Source organism: Blennius ocellaris, assembly GCF_963422515.1.
Source record: "Blennius ocellaris genome assembly, chromosome: 12".
NCBI classification, from domain to species: Eukaryota; Metazoa; Chordata; class Actinopteri; order Blenniiformes; family Blenniidae; genus Blennius; species Blennius ocellaris.
In genome coordinates this window covers 7207603-7223983 of record NC_137661.1, presented here as the reverse complement: position 1 = coordinate 7223983, position 16381 = coordinate 7207603, and the positions used below count along the sequence as shown (strand labels likewise).

General features: G+C 40.1%; 1 protein-coding gene across 5 annotated transcripts in view; it reads left to right on the top strand.

Annotated features, from left to right (window-relative positions):
- ptprsa (protein tyrosine phosphatase receptor type Sa) overlaps window positions 1-16381 on the top strand; it is a 230194-nt gene that overhangs the window by 104453 nt on the left and 109360 nt on the right. For all 5 annotated transcript variants that reach the window (XM_080506753.1, XM_080506754.1, XM_080506750.1 and 2 more), the window contains 2 exons: window positions 6587-6729; window positions 11832-11973. In XM_080506753.1, the coding sequence (XP_080362879.1) occupies window positions 6587-6729; window positions 11832-11973 (285 nt within the window). The remainder of the gene's footprint in view (window positions 1-6586; window positions 6730-11831; window positions 11974-16381) is intronic.

Below are 16381 nucleotides of genomic sequence, written 5' to 3'. Positions count from 1 at the left end.
CCACAACTTGTGCTCCAGCTCCTACAAAATATTTTAGGTATGCTGTTCTTGTAAATGAAATAGAACTGATTTAAGGGTGAAGAGCTAGTGGAAGAACATTTTTTCTCAATGTTTCAGTGCTGTTTTCTTTGTTGAAATATTGTGATCAATTGGAACACTTAAACTCTGTTTTCCTGAGAAAGTGATAACAGTGAAATGTATTAATCCCGAGCAGTTAGAATGGGCAGTGTGATTATGTTTTAGAGAAAAATGTGTTGACCTCCATTCTAAATTTGTTTCTCTGATGGAACATTTTTATTTCAGACAGACAAATTGTAGATCCAGATCCAAATTTCAACTTTTGACTGGAGAACACAGATGTCACCCAAATTGTCGGTCTTGACTTTCTCGACATCTAAACATCAAGGCAACTTTTTCTCTCTTTTTGCTTTCCTTTTCTGTCTTTCTGTCTTGCCTTGCTTCAAGAATTTCCCTTGGTTTACTGGTTTTTGTTGGCAGACAAGACAAAACAAGAAGGGTTTAGAGTAAAGGCTTGGTTTCCATAGTGATGTTGCTTGGCCAGACAGCCTGTGAGAATTGGTCTTGATTGATAGGGCTTGGTTGTTTGGGATTTGTGTGTGTGTGTGTGTGTGTGTGTGTGTGTGTGTGTGTGTGTGTGTGTGTGTGTGTGTGTGTGTGTGTGTGTGTGTGTGTGTGTGTGTGTGTGTGTGTGTGTGTGTGTGTGTGTGTGTGTGTGTGTGTGTGTGTGTGTGTGTGCGCGCGTGCTCACATGAATACACATTTGTCTAAATCCGTCTATCTGTTTATCTATTTGTTCTTCTGTCATTAAGTGTATGTTACTGTGTGTGCGTGCATGCGTACACGTGCATGTGTCCATGTGTGTGTCTTTGATTATGCGATAATGAAAGCGAGGGTTCTTTGGGGGCTGCAGGACTGATTGACAAGCAGCTGCAGCAGTTTGGCCGCCTGCTGAGTCTTTGGGAGAAGCATTCACTGAAAACTGCAAACTCTTTTTTTTTACTCTTTAAATCACAAGGGAAATTGGCCAAAATTATAGTTCAACATGAAATTGAGTAGGAATACAAGTGCATTGATTTTGCTGACTTGATCCATTCCTTTCAGTAGTCACTTGTGTTTATTCAGCAAAACCATGTCATGTGTTTGCTGTTTGGATAATTTGAAAATTAAGTTTAATCTGAGTTTGGAGCCACTAAATCTCTAAATGAGTAACACACTGTTGTTCGTATGACTCCAGTCTACTCTGTATACATACCAAAATAGTATCACGATTATACCTGCTAGCAGCTACTGACAGTACAGCGTCTCTTGAGATAAATCCAACAAAGAGTTGGATTGGAATACACTGTATAAGTTATGCTCTTTTAACTACGGACAACTGGTTGAAAAACATGTATTAATGTAATTGCAGTGCATCCTGACTCTGCTTGCAACATTTTCCTAAGATCCCATATGATTGCAAATGATTGAATACCTCAGATGGGACTAAATGTTCCTTTTAGCTGTTTCTGGTGAATGTACTATGGGCTATGAAAGATAGCTATTTGTAGCCAGACAGGTGACAAGTGCCCTCCACCAATTCCCTGCCTTTTTCAGCAAATGGCTGTGCATCATTTTTTTCTCCCACTTTGCTAATTCAGTAGATAATGGCTCCTATTTATGACCCGAGAAGCTTTTGTTCCATCAATTACGGTATTAGTCATAAAGCCAGTCCCCTCTCTTCTTTTGCCCAAACAATACACCCCACTCCCACCCCCAACACCCCACCGCCACCAAACAACAGCGCTAAAGTACTGTAAATGGAGCCGCCTCATATTCACATTGTCACCTCCCACTCTCCACCACTTTATAATCACAGGACTGGTGTATTCTGTCTTATCAGGCCCAACAGAGGTACTGGCCACTAGCAGGTGGTGGCTGCATTAGCTAAACTTGTTTCTGTGTGCACAGTGTGAGTTTTTTTTTTTTTTTTTCCTTCTCCTCCCTCTATCCAGTCTTGTTTACGTGGATCTGTTCTATTCTCGGGGCCCTGTGAAGATAGCCGAGCACCCGTTGCTGGTTATTTTAGCTCAGGCCATGTCCCCCTGCCAGGCAGATAAAGACAGGTCTTGTGTGCTTATCTAGGCATTGCTATACCACAGTCTGTCTGAGGGAAGCTTAGGGAATAGAGGGAGACTTTGGTGGAGGGGACACATGGCCACTGCAGGTGCAATGTCCTTTCAATGTCATCTCCGGTAACATAATGCACGCCAGTCAGTCGAGAAATTTAACAATGCACCTGCCAGCTATGACACTGGATCATTATTTCAAAAAAGGGCACAAATGAAAACTGAAAACACTCCATTCCACAGAAAAATAGATGGCTTTGTAATTATTTTAAAGACTAAATTGTTAAGCACTTCACTCTTTTCTACCCTCCAATGTGGTGGTGTGTAGGGTTAAGTAAGGATCACCCCCCCCCCCCCAGAAAAAAAAGAAAAGCTTTTAGTCAGCAGTAACTAGCAGCAGAAGCCCAGTGGCACACAGCTGAGGAAAATTAAAAGGGGAAAAAAAAAAAAAAAAAAAAGGTTAATTATGCTCCTCGGGGTTCACATAATCTCACACTCCATACCTGTTGTAATTACACCGTAATAGGCATTCATGGGCCCACAGCCAGTAGCAGGCAGTATCTGGTAGCATGTGCATTAATGAAACAAAAGGCAGACGAAGACATTTACACATAGGCACGTCATAAAATAAAAAGGAAAAAAATGTGAAAACACCCATGGATGCAAAATACAACCACAAAATGTTGCCCACCAGTTATTGCATTTTTATTTATGCCTTTTCCTCCTCGGCATCTTGCTCACTGCTCTGACACAATCTGCTGTTTTGAACTGATCTGACCATGTCTATGGCATCGTTATGCAATCTTCCTTTATTTTAAATGAATTAATGCGGATAGCTACAAAAAAAACATTGACCCAAATAATTTGAAAAAAACAAAAAACAAAAACTACATTTTGATGAAATTCTACCCGTGACACATAAATGTCACAAATGTAATCAGTGTCATACGAAGTGAAAATAAATAGTCTTGGGAGTGACTTGTTACTGTAAACCTCAGCATTCGGATTACAAAGTCTTTTGAGGGTTTACATTTAGTTGAAACTGAACCAGCTGTGGAACTGTTTGAATTTCTCACTGTACCGGCTGTTAATTTCAGCAAAACATTTATCTGACAGCTGACAGCAACATGAAAGATGTGTAAGAGTGTAAGTACTATAAACATTAATCTGTATGACTGATCTACAGAATGTGCCGTGGAAGAAGAAACATGATTTCTCATTTAGATTGCTTCAGTCTTGGTGACATCAAAGTCTAAACTATTATAAAATGTAATGAAAATATAATAGGTAGATATAAAACATGTATTACCAAATTAATGTACGGTAATAATTAAGTCCAGATTATTTTCACCTGAAAAGTTGAAGCTCATTCTTGATAGGCTGCACTTTGAATCAGTAATTCATGCCTTCACCACATCTCGGCTGGATTACTGTAACGTGTTGTAAATGAGCCGTCCCTGCTTCCCTGCACTCGCTGCCTGTGCACTTCAACTTTGGTTTAAGATTTCTTAAATTCTTCTTTAAATCTTTAAAGTGCTCTCGCTCCACCACATGTCTCTGAGAAGAGACATGCCTACTGCTGCGCCGTCTCAGGTCAGCTGATGAGCTGCTCCTGAAGGGTGATCATTCCTGCTCACCCTCTCAAATTAGGGAACGGCTAATCTTTTGCTTTTATTGTTTTATTATTCTTCGCTGTTTTGTGTTCTGTCTCTTTTACGATATATTATTCATTTATAGCTCTGTTTGATCTGTGATTGTTTTTAAAGTGATTTATAAACTTGGCAGACTGAAATGTCAAATATTACTTTGCAATCCCTTATAACTATTCATGAGGATATAAATTAATCTACTTAATGAGCCAATTGAGTCCATTACAAATAGTTAACAGCAATATGTGGTGTTTATACATGTCCCAGCTATACGTAACAGTCCTCTGCCACACAGTCGACTTAGCAAACCAATGCCAGGTGTTTTCTTACGTGTGTTCTTGAATTAATACTTATTGATCTGCTGCACAAAACTCCATATAATTGGCATGCGTCCCGTATAACCACACAGCAAATGGGAGTTAGTAAAAGTTATTAAAATGTCTTTTTTTTTTATGAAACATTCAGCAGTTCCTCTTCACTTCATTTCCTCTCATCTCCGGGCCTCCAGTCACCTTCTCTACTGTCCTTTCCCAGCACTGTTTTTGCTTCTCCACCTCCTCTTCCGCTCCTGTCATTTTCTACTTTCCCATTCTTTTTCATCCCAACTATTTTTCCCTGCCAACTCCAAAGCCACTTTACTTTTTCTTTTCTTTTTTTTTTAAACCTCCCTGATGTACTATTGAAAACTATATACAGTTTACTATGAGGAAAAAAAAAGAAAAAAAACGGCATCTGTCAGAAGTCAGATTCAGAGTGACATCCATTCAGTCGCACTTATTGTACATCTCTCTCGTCTCATAAATGAAGAACATGAGTCAGTTGGACGCTGGGTGGAAATGTCAAATGGTCTGGAGGAAAACTAATCAAAGAATGGTGGCCTTCAGCAGAACCACTGCCACAGGCCTGATCTGTGTAAATCCCCTTTCTGTCTCAACAGAGGGCACATTGTCGGACGAGGTCAAATGCAGTGGAGCTGTGTTGTGTGAAGCAGCGCTGTAGAGTTTTAGAATGGAAATTAAAAGCGTAAAATATAAAAAGGGATCTTTGTATCGACCAGGGTGATGGTGCTTTTATTACACTTAAAACCTTCGTATTTTTCAGGACACATACTCGTGCATGACCAATATGCACAAAAGGGTAATTCAGTGATCACTTTCATTTACTCTTTATTTTTCTTTTAGATCTAATTGTGTTGTCTGAGACCTCTTAAGGTTTGGCTTTTGCTACAAAAAATGTTTGGTTAACAAGATAATAATACAGCATTAAATATCAATTTGTGTTATGAATGCACTACTCCTAAAATAGAGCGGTTTGCAGTAGTAGTTGCAGGGTAAACACTTTACAAATAACCTCGCCAATTAGTGCTACAACATAGTGTATTAATTTGGAAAAGAGCCATTCTAATAAGAGTATTAAAACATTACATTTGTATTCAGGGTAATTTTTATTTGATATTTTTAATTAAAAAAATAAAATAAAATAAAATAAACTCTTCACCATCCATTGTGTTGAGAGATTATATGAGATTGATATTTACAGTAAAAGGTATGGGAACGCACAGCAGACCAATAATACCGAGTTATAAATTTTTGTAAACATTTATCTGGTGGTATAATGAGCTCCAAAGCTTACTTTCAACATAATATCTCACACTAATTCAAGTTAAGTCAATTCAAGTGTTCTTTGTATTAACTCTTATGAGCACGAAATAAAGTTTTTGGGTTTGCCACGATGTGTTTTCTAACTCCTAATCCTGTGTCATGACTCCGACTGGGTGAGAAATTGTGATGGAGTAAACAGTAATCAGTCACTCGTTTAGTCAATTTTAGTGTATTTTTGAAAGCTTTATCTCAGAGTATGTGGATTGTTATTTAAGGGCGATAAGAAAAACTGAGCATGTCTTTCCTCTCCTTTCCCGAGGCGGTGTACTCACCCTCCTTCTTTGTCCTTTCCATGTCCGTACACTGGTTTTTTTTCTTCCTTTGCCTCTTTCTCTCACCCTCTATATCTCCTTATCCAATAATAAACGCAGGAACTCTCCTTCATATGTGTTTAGCAGTGCCTGGAGACTGGTGTCGGCCCATGGTCCCTTAATTATTAATTTGACGTTATGCGCTGGCCGTTTGATCATCCCCACATATCTGTATGATTCAGATTTAACGAGTTCCCCAGGAGACTCTGTTTTCTCTCTCTTTCTCCGTTTCTGTCAGGCTTGTTGTGTTAAACCTTCTGCAACCCGGACATGAGCGAAAAATTCTACTTTCAGAAGCATCAGAATGCCAAACTTTTGATCCACAGCTTGACTGAAAGTCCGCACCTTTATGAGGGCATAGGTTTACCGTGTGTGGTCCAAGTGAGCATTAAACTACTGCTTATGGCTTTGTCGGTGTAGTAGGGGGAAGAAAGAAAAAAAAAAAACCAACGGGTTCTTACAAACACTCTTAAGACAATGTCGAATGAAAACAAATCTCTTTTCTTTACTGGCTCATCTTTTTAATGAGCTTTTCTCTGAAGTTTTTTTTCTGCTGGACTCGTAGTATACTAAACTGTAATCTTTTTCCCTATGGAGTGATCTTTTAAAGCTGGTAATCATCCACACCTTGGCACAACATTAGCATATAAATTCACAGCACAAAGGTTGGTGGAGCTGTGTGGTATAGAGTGAGAATAAGACACAGAAGCCAATGAATGCTAAGCGTGTGCACATGTGATATGACGGTGTCTTCTGCATATTTCAGCATATATGTACGCTACAGTTTCCCTGCCTTAAATATATGTTTTCTTTTTCTTTTTTTTCCCGTTACCTTTCAGCACCACGTTTCACTAAAGTTCCAGTCGACCAGATTGGTGTTTCGGGGGGTGTGGTCTCCTTTGTCTGCCAGGCGACTGGGGACCCAAAACCAAGAGTGAGTTGGAACAAGAAAGGGAAGAAGGTGAACTCCCAGCGTATAGAGGTGAGTGACTGAAATGTGCTGCTCATTTCGGCATTGTGGGTGGGGTTGACCCTAATCATGCATCTTGTTGGTATTCTTTTATAGGTCTTGAAAGTGCTGAAACAAAAAAACAAAACAAGTATGTTACTTAGGAGTTTTGGAGAAGTTTCACATGCACATTGCCTGCCCGGCCACTAGTTGGTCTTGTGCTTTTTGCAATGCAGCAGATGTCCTTTGTTAGTCCACACAGCATCTGGTACATAAAACAAATGCACCTCGACTGTTCCCGATGATGGTGGAGTAAATTTACAGAAAGAAACACTGTTGAATTCAAGAGAGTGGCAAAAGCATTACTCAGGATTCCCACACTGTTACATAAAAGTTGATCATCGCATGTCATTCCAATAGTAACAGTATAATTCACAAATTATCAAGCAGAATTTTCACCTTGTTCTGTAATAAAGTCTCCCATGTATGAAGAGTAAACTGCTGTTTAGTGGACTCATTTCACTAACATGCTCTTTGTCTGTATCAGCAAGGTGCATTCTGGGTCTGTAAGTCGATGTCAGTGTGATTAGATGAGTGAAATTGAGAAAGATTCGGAAAATGATGTCACGTAAAAATGTATGTAATGAGGCATTGTTTTTCAGGAGTTTTTTATTGATAGTAATTTCATCGTAATAATATTCTGAGTAATGGTGTGATTAAATCTGAGCTATAATGTCCATACCTACAAGGTCTAACCCCTGTGAAACATGCAAATCCAGCATTAGCTAAGAGCTGCTAATAACTGAATTGCAGAGCCCACTTATTCCTTCATGCTTGTCCCTTTAGCACCCGACTGGCTCTACTATTGTCACATTATCTAGTGATCTTTTTTCCGATCTTTGCATACAGGCTTGTCTGTGCCAGTGTGTTTATGTGTTATTCATGATGTTTGTTGTTCACTTCTCGGCAGGCATCCCAGATGGCATCTCTAAAAGTCTTGATTGATGCTCAGTGTCTCTTAATTAAAAAGTTGCTTTCGTTAACGATGACGGCAGTGACAATGCACAGTGATATGCACACATACACTGCGGCGTGAAGACACCCATAAGGGAGGGTGGGGGGGCCTAAAAGCACAAAATGACAACAACATCAACAGAGGGAGATCAGCATCTCCACTGAGGACAAAATAAAAAGAAAAGTTCTGTTTGTACCTTCTCCTCTTTTGCATGCTAAGTGGGAAACAAAGCCAAGGGCAAGAAGGAGCTCGGCAGAATGGACGCTTCTTTTCCTCCATTTAGCATGGAATTTAAAAAAAAAAAAAAAAAAATACGAAGGGGTTTTGAAGTAGTTAGGATTTTTTTTTTTTTCCCCTACCCTCCAGACAGCTGCTTTGATATCGATCATGATGCCGTGCTCTGCAGTGTTTTTAGCCTAATTAGCAGCTCAGCCCTGAGATGTGCAGCAGTGGAGCAGCGGGGCTGCTGAAGACTTGTACTTGTATCTCAAAGTCATGCTTTGCTCAGAGATCTCAGCAGTGAGTCCTCCATTGAGCTGGTGTAAGCTGCTCCGAGGGAAGACAGACACGGAAAAAAGTGTTTGCTGTGAGACTGACAGGCTGACTTATCTTCTGTGAGTCTTTGTTTGAAATTAGAGCAAAAGAGCTATGCTGGGGAAATGACTATCTATTTCATACCCTTGGCAATTAGTTTAAACCATTTAATTTCTAATGTTTTACTTAGATTATGAGGTCCAGGGATGTTCAGGTATTTTTTTAATTTGTTTTAAGAAGGTTAAACATGGCTTTATAAATGCAGCTCATGCCAAAGTGTCTCTCCAGTCAGAAACAGTCACTGATATCACATTATTTGCAATTCAAGAGTAAAGGTCATGGTTTTAGTAAGATTTGAAATGAACAGAACTCAGTTGCATCATCATGCAAGTAAATTCAACTTCTTTTTCTCAATTTTTGCAAGAATAATCTACAAAGCTGCAACATGTGAGGTATTTAAATCAGATTTGTGTGTGTCTTATGCTATCTTTAGATATAAATTTGACAAATACAACTGGTAACAGGCCAACTCTGGAAATGAAAATCAGCATTATAACATTCTAACAGTTGTTTCCACTGAAGACTGAGCCATTTTGCTTCTTCCGTTATGTTTTAAATGCGAAATGTTTTTAAACCTTTAGGTGTTGTAAATCACCTTGTGTGTGATTACTTGTTGCATTGGTATATACTGCTCATTGCTGTCTTTTTATGAATCGAGACATCCAAAAACTTCCCGCTCAGCTGAAACAAGGTCTTAGTTTGGAATTACTTTGCTTTATTAATAGAACTATACCCAACTAGACACATTATGGAGATAATAAGCATTTCCTCTAACTTGACAGAATATATCTACACCAGACATGTGTCTCGAAAGAGGGCGCATGTTCAAATGCACATGTGGCAGCAGCAGCATTTGTTATTCTGAAAGTGAAGACAGGATCAATCACAAACTGACGTCTGATGATATTGTTCAGTTTCTTCATTGCACTCAGTTGAGCTGCCGCAGAGAGCTGCCGTTTCTTCAGCATAGCTGTCTGCAGTCCTGAACTCTGATTTTCCCAATGCAGTGAGCTGTAAGGGAATCTGAGCTATTTGAGGGAGTGAGAATTGCACCTAATTATTTGACATTACAGCTGAATAACACCTATGAATAATTAAAGGCTGGATGAAATGAAAGCAGGATTTTTCTTGTTTTTGTCTTGTATCTGTGGCTGAATTGTTCATGTTATATCTTGGTATATGGCAAAATATAGTCCCAAAAAATTCTCATTTTCATCTAATTTGCATTTTTCAGCAAGGCTGGTTGTTAATTGTCAAACAAAAATGTTGGGGTTTTTTTTTGTTTTTTTTTCATCTGTCCCAATGTACTTGATTCTTAGACTTATATCATAAGCTATACTAAACAATTAATTTGGAATTTGAACTCATTAACAATTACCAAAATTACAAGTAAAGCCTGGAGGATTTTGGAGTTGTTGACACAGAAGAGGTCAACATTTCATTCACAGTTCTGGTCATAGCACAATGTTTAACTATCTCCTGCCCAGTAGTTACCGGTGAACGGACAACTCATCCCCAAAACTGCAACCCCAGACACTCGTCCATGTGATTCCGGACAACCTGTCCCTGACAATTTTTTTTTTTTTTCAGCATTATTGATTGGAAGGATTGGATTTCAAAGTATATTTGACACATTTGGAAAGATTATGTATATTTGATACAAAAACAAGCGATGGGCTGATTTTGCCAAGGGTGAAGTGGGCTGCTGCCCAGAGCCCAAACTCAACAGGGGCATACCCTGCACCGGCTCAGATATAGTCCACAGAAATACGGTTTTCAGAAATGTAGTTCTGAAAATAAATCGGTTGTGTAGTTGAACACTTAAAACGCTGCTTCATAGCTGACAGCTTTGAGCCATGCGTTCAGGTGCATCTCGTAAGTCCGCCTTCTGACATATTAACGAGCTGCGGGGCTCACAGAGTAGCAATGTTACATGATAAACATGATTAAAATATGACTGATACAGTTATTTGCAAGCTGGAACATGCATGCGCAGCACATGGCAGTACCGGAGTTTCGGGTGGGGGCGAGCCCTGTCATGTGCACAAAGAAGACCATTCTTTGCGAGAGACAAAGCCATATGATACTATATTAAATCTATGTATATATGGACATATACTCGATATATGAAAACATATCTAAAATATCAATTACAAATAATATGTAAAAGTTCATTGTCCAGGTTTATTTTCTCAAAATGATTCTGAAATCTCATCCGTGAACGAGTTGTCCTCTGAAGGTGCTGTCCGTGGACGAGTTGTCCGGAGTTGCGGTCTTGTGGACGAATTGTCCTACAATCATAGTTGCCACGCTTTCTGTTGACAAAAGATCTGGTAGTTGAACAGGCTGGAGGGAAGCTGGTGTTCCTGTTTGCAGTTGGCACATCTGTGCTAAGTCTGGTTGGCTGTATTGTGCAGGAGGAGAAGAAGAAGAAGAAGCTGAAGCGTTGCAGAGCTGGTAGCTTGGGATCTGATGAGCTCCGTCCTGGCTGCTCTCAGCAGGAGCTTTGAGATTTTGCTTGCTGAGAAAATAGGCAGACAGAGTTTAGTGAGCTGTGATTTCCAAGGTTTTATTCCCGGGGAAAAATGTCTGGTCTTCCCTGGGTGAGACGTGACGCTGGGTTCTGGCTTCTGGTTCTGATGAAGAGCTGATTCTCTTGATAGGGTCAGGAGAAGATTTTAGGCCTTCCAGGGTTTCAGGCCTCCTTCTCTGCCAGATCTGGCCTGCTCCTACTCCATCGAAGACCAGGAGAACAAGAGAGATGTGAACTTCCAGCAGAAGTTCTTCTGTGGCAGCCATTGAGAGGAAGGGGCCATCCCAGGGGAGACTTACCAGTCACCTCTGATCATGTGGTGACTACCTCACCGATAGGGAGTTCTGAGAATAGGAAAGGGAGGCATAGAGCCTGCAGTGCTGCATGCCCCCCCCCCCCCCCCCCCCCCCCCCAGTGAGGTGATATAGGCAGATTCCATATGCATGGTTTTTATATCCTGACAAATGAAGATTGTCTGTGTCCTAGTGAAATCCCAAGTGTTATTTTTTTTACCACATTTTTCAAATGAAGAAATCTTTTCAAACGTGTACTTTGTTTAATTTTTCATAACATTTGGCTTCCTTGTACTCAATATTCTCAGCACATGTTGCTTTCTGATGATAGTCTGAGTTTGTTTTTGAGGCTCTTTCAACAGGATTCAGAACAAAAGGCTTTACATAGATCAGAGGATGTGATTATGAATATAACCAAGTGATGAAAACCAAAGACACAGATAACATGTAGATTGTTTGTTTCGTGGTGACTCTGTACTCGTATGTGTACTGTTTGACCTGAAATAAATTCCATACTAACCTAACATGTTAAACAAAGAGTAAAGTGATACCCATGTTGTCATTGTATTTTTCATATTGTGTTTACTGTGGTGTACTGATCTTAACTATGCAAGGCTGCTTCAAATTAAACATGGCAGGTATTTCACACAGAATGACACATTTGTTTAACCAAATCTTTCCCTTACATTTCCCCCCATAGACCATTGAGTTTGATGAGGGCGCCGGTGCTGTACTCAGAATCCAGCCTCTTCGGACACCACGAGATGAAAACATCTACGAATGCGTGGCTGAGAACATCGAGGGGGAGGTTACCGTCAATGCCAAGTTGTCCATCATTCGAGGTGAGTCACTACAGTACACGTTGTAAAGTGGACATATTTTAGCTCAGTAGCATTTTTTCTATGACGCCATGTGACCCTATAGTCTCTATACTACACTTGCGCGTGAGTGCTGGTTGTACGCTTTCACAAACCAAAAGAAACTGAAACTTAACTTTTAAAGATTTTGCAGCATAGTTCCAAATATAGTTCCAAGTAAATCTAACTTTACTTGGAACAAGGGACTGTTCTTCTTATTTGCTTCATCCATGTGATTATAAAGGACAGAACAAATAATTGCTGGTTGAAGATATCGGTCAATATATTGTGGATGTTAATGCCACTGTCCTGGAAATGATAAAAAAAAACAAAAAAAAAACATGATTAACTGGTATTGAAATAAGCGATGGAAACCAACAGGGTCTGTAAATTATATTGACTGGTCATGTACAAACAGACAGAAGATAGTGCCTATCCACCTGGTTAGCTAAATAAAAAAAAGCATGCATGCGCACACACGCACGCACACACACAGTGTCTTTTCTCTTCTCTCGTGTTTTCTCCTGCTGCCATCTGCCATGTTTCCAGGGCTGGATGAAGCTGAGCTATTGCTGGCTGGTTGGCAGCACACAAGCTAGGCTTCCCAGGCTGTCAGATCCACAAGCGATGGGTTGGGGAGTAGCTATGTGTGTGGTGAGGGTTTTGGACCAAAGACTGGAAGCTTGGCCTGTTCTCCTGGGTTAGTTATTGTTAGAAACAACTCCTAGCAGCAGTCGGTTGGGATCTACAGGAGTGTCTATTCACTGCATAGTCAAGCCTGTTTTATTTATTTTGATAAAAAAATACTTATGTCTATTTTGGTTAGGTGAAAAAAAAACTGCTCTATCAACATCAAAGCTGGTGGGGTTTTTTTTAAATATCCAATGTCCATGCACTGTAATTTGATTATACTATTAACATTGATATACCCCCCAAAAAAAGAATACAATCACAATATAGATAAAACTGAAGAACAAAACCTGGTTTACTGTCACCATCAACAGTGTCAACAACAGTGATATTGTCCACTAGTTTTGGAGAAACGTGCTGGTGAGAGACACTTCACTCGTTTTGGAGTTGCTCATGACAGACGTGGACAAACGCTTTACTCTGGGACAAAATGTTCAATTCACAACTACGTTCTTCCATTTGACCTCAATGGGGATAAAGTAGTACCAGGTTATCGCTGATAGTTTGTTTTGTGTTTAAAATCGCTTTGTGTGTGTGTGTGTGTGTGTGTGTGTGCAAGCAACACCTGCCCAACTAAACTCTGTCTCTGATTGGCTTGCCATGAAATCCTACTATACCATCGCAATCATCATCACTTAAGTGGTTGTCCCACCGCCTCATCAAATGAAAAAAATTAATAAATAAGTACAATTGCAGCTCTTGCAGCTGGCTGTCTGAGAGCCAAGTTGGATGACAGCATCAATGATTCGCTTCACTTCACACTTCATAACACACCACATTTAATTGTCGGTAAGTGTGTTGTAACGGTGGAAATGGTAGTTCGATTACCCGTTACCCAAAAAAATAACGCTGTGAGTAACGCAGCTTATTTTAATGCCATCATTACGACAAGTGACAAATCAGTGTGAATCTAAGCAAGAAAATTCAAGTAAAGATGAATTGGAGCAAAAAAGGGGTAAAAAAAAAAAAAACAACAAACAAATGCAGAGAAGTTGGCTAAAGATAAAGGGAGACAACAGGAGGTCTTGCAAATGATTGGCAATGTAAAACAGGTGAGGAGGACAATAGCTCAACATTGGTTCTTGGAACAGGGGCAAAGGATTATGGGATGTGGGACAAGGCACATGGGACCCATTCGCAGTAAACAGAGGGGATGTGGTCTGGGATCTAGAGAGGTAGAAAGTGGGTCGTTATGATGGGTGACTTGGCTGGAAAGCCATGGCTCACATTTGTGAGAGTGTACAGCTGCACGCACAAAGGCATCAAGGCACCAACACCAAGGAGCGAAAAAAAACAACAACACAATATATATATAAGAAAGAAAAGAAAGAAGCATCATTTATTACTAGAATTATAACCCACTAAATACAGTCCATATAGAGGCAGTGGTCCATGAACTTGAAAACAGATATTTTAATACACACAAAAACACACACTGACAAATAGTCTGTGTGTATAAAGACGTGCTGTGTAACTTTGAAACTGTGAACCTCATCTTAGTGGCCTTTTAAACCAAATTTAAACTAAATGTGACACTGACAGAACCGACTTTCTTGCTGTCTGTACCATGTTGAGCGTGTGTGTGTGTGCGTGCGGGCTGGTGGCGATGGCGGGGTGCATTTAGCATTGACTGTGACACCTCCTTGGCTGTTACTCCACTGCTGCAGCTGAATACCTAAGATGGGGGCCATCTGGCTCCACTAAGACTTGCACACAGTCCTCTGGGAGTCCTTGGAGAGGGACCGACAAGCGTATGAAGCACACTCTTGAGATGTGACACAACTTGCAGTTTGCTGTTTTTTTTTTGTTTTGTTTTGTTTTGTTTTTTTTCCCTTGGTTTAAGGATTTGCCTTTTTTTTTTTCTTTTGTTTTGGTTTTTTCTCAGGGAGGTGTTTTAGAGTGTTAAAAAGAAGGCAAAGTTGCCACTGGGATACTGTCAGCTCATGCTGTTGTGAGAAGATCACGGGGAGTTATCCTTCTTTGTATGCTTGTCTTTTCAGTTGACTGTCGTCTTTAGCCCTGTGATTACTGTTGCAAATGGATTCTCCCCCGGGGCATCCTGAAGAGTTAAAGAAAAAAAATGCCTGATTGATGAAATCTGGTCTGATGTCCAAAATTTTTGTGAATAAATTGTGAATATGATGTGTCTAGCCCTGTGCTTGGAGTACTATGGACTGATCATAACAAGGCAGAGCAGCTTTTGTGGCATATATATTTGTGCTAACCTTAACCACTACAGCTAAGCACAAACAAATTGTATTTGTAGCCCTAAAGCATTATGGGTAGGAAGAAGAAAGGAGGTCAGAAGTGTTGGTTTCATATGTGCACATTCCTCACACTGACTCACCAACCACTTCCCCACTTCAATCCACATTCTTTCCTTTTCTTACCTCTTTCACCTGGTAAACTTGCTCTTATCACTCAGCTAAGTGAACCCCTTTTTGAAAGATTCTTCCACGATTAAAATCGGATTGATCAGTAGCAAAAATGTAACGATTTTCATTTACTTTTTTCCTGTCAGAGTCAACACAGTATCAGCTTTAACGCTGGCCAGATTTTGCTCCCAGCTTTCAGTTTCTAGCTGTTGGCAAAGCAGAGACATACCATTTCCATTTGTATCAAGCATTGTCAAACAATGTTCGTTGTCAGTTACTATTGTTTAGCATGTTGTTTGCACACATGGTGTTTTGTTGTCCCGCTACACATTAATGGGGATCTGTGCAAACTCACATTCAGCAATTTGCAAAATATTTCCCAAACAGATGTGTCCACTTCAGCTGCCAAGGATTGTTGATAGCAGGTGTGTCTATCAGTGTGCACATGGGGTGACTGCTTCACTGCTGCCTATTAGCGACTTTATCTAAGCTGCATAATACAACTTGAAGTCTTTGCTCAGCAATAAGCTGCAGAGAAAAGACTTACACACACTTGAAAGAGTCCACTTGAAGGCCGCCTTCCCTTGCAACCTCCTAATGAATGAACAGGTGGGATCAGCAGGGGACAAGCAAAACACATAACCTGACTCCTCAGATCTTCAGCAATGGAAACGTCCATGTAGTCACACATTAAATGTCCAAACTGTATCTTTTTCTATAGTGTGACGTGGCTCCTGTATGTTGAAGTAAAGTAATCTTCCTCATTGTTACAGGAGTCTCTCTCTCTCTGTCTCTCTCTCTGTCCCTCTCTCTCTCTCTCTCTCTCTCTCTCTGTCTGTGATCGCTCACAAACTGTGTATTCATATCTGTTGGTCTTGCAAAGTTATTCTGATGAAAGAAAATGCCTTTGATGCTGATTAAAAGGACTAAAACAGTAACTGAAACCGCTTTATCGAGATTAATTCTTAAGACGGCAACCCATCAAATTAGGAAAGTAATAAAAGCTGTACTGTAAATCTCATCTACATTGAAAGAAAAAAAAAAAAAGCAATACCCTTTGTATTTGTATTATCCCCCAGCGCTTGCACAAACAGCATGCCCTGTTTTATTTACTTGTTGTAAATAGATTATGAACCACGCCTATTTGCCACTGCTCAATGCCAGTCAGGTTCAGAGACGCACATACTAATACCCGAAGAGGAATGGGGTGGAGTCACTCTACTGTTTGATCAGGCTGGTTCTGAATCGGCCGCCGTCAAAAAGCAGCGGGTGAATTTTAATGCGATTCTTCGTCCTGATGCATACATGGTCAGTGCTCCAATCAAGCC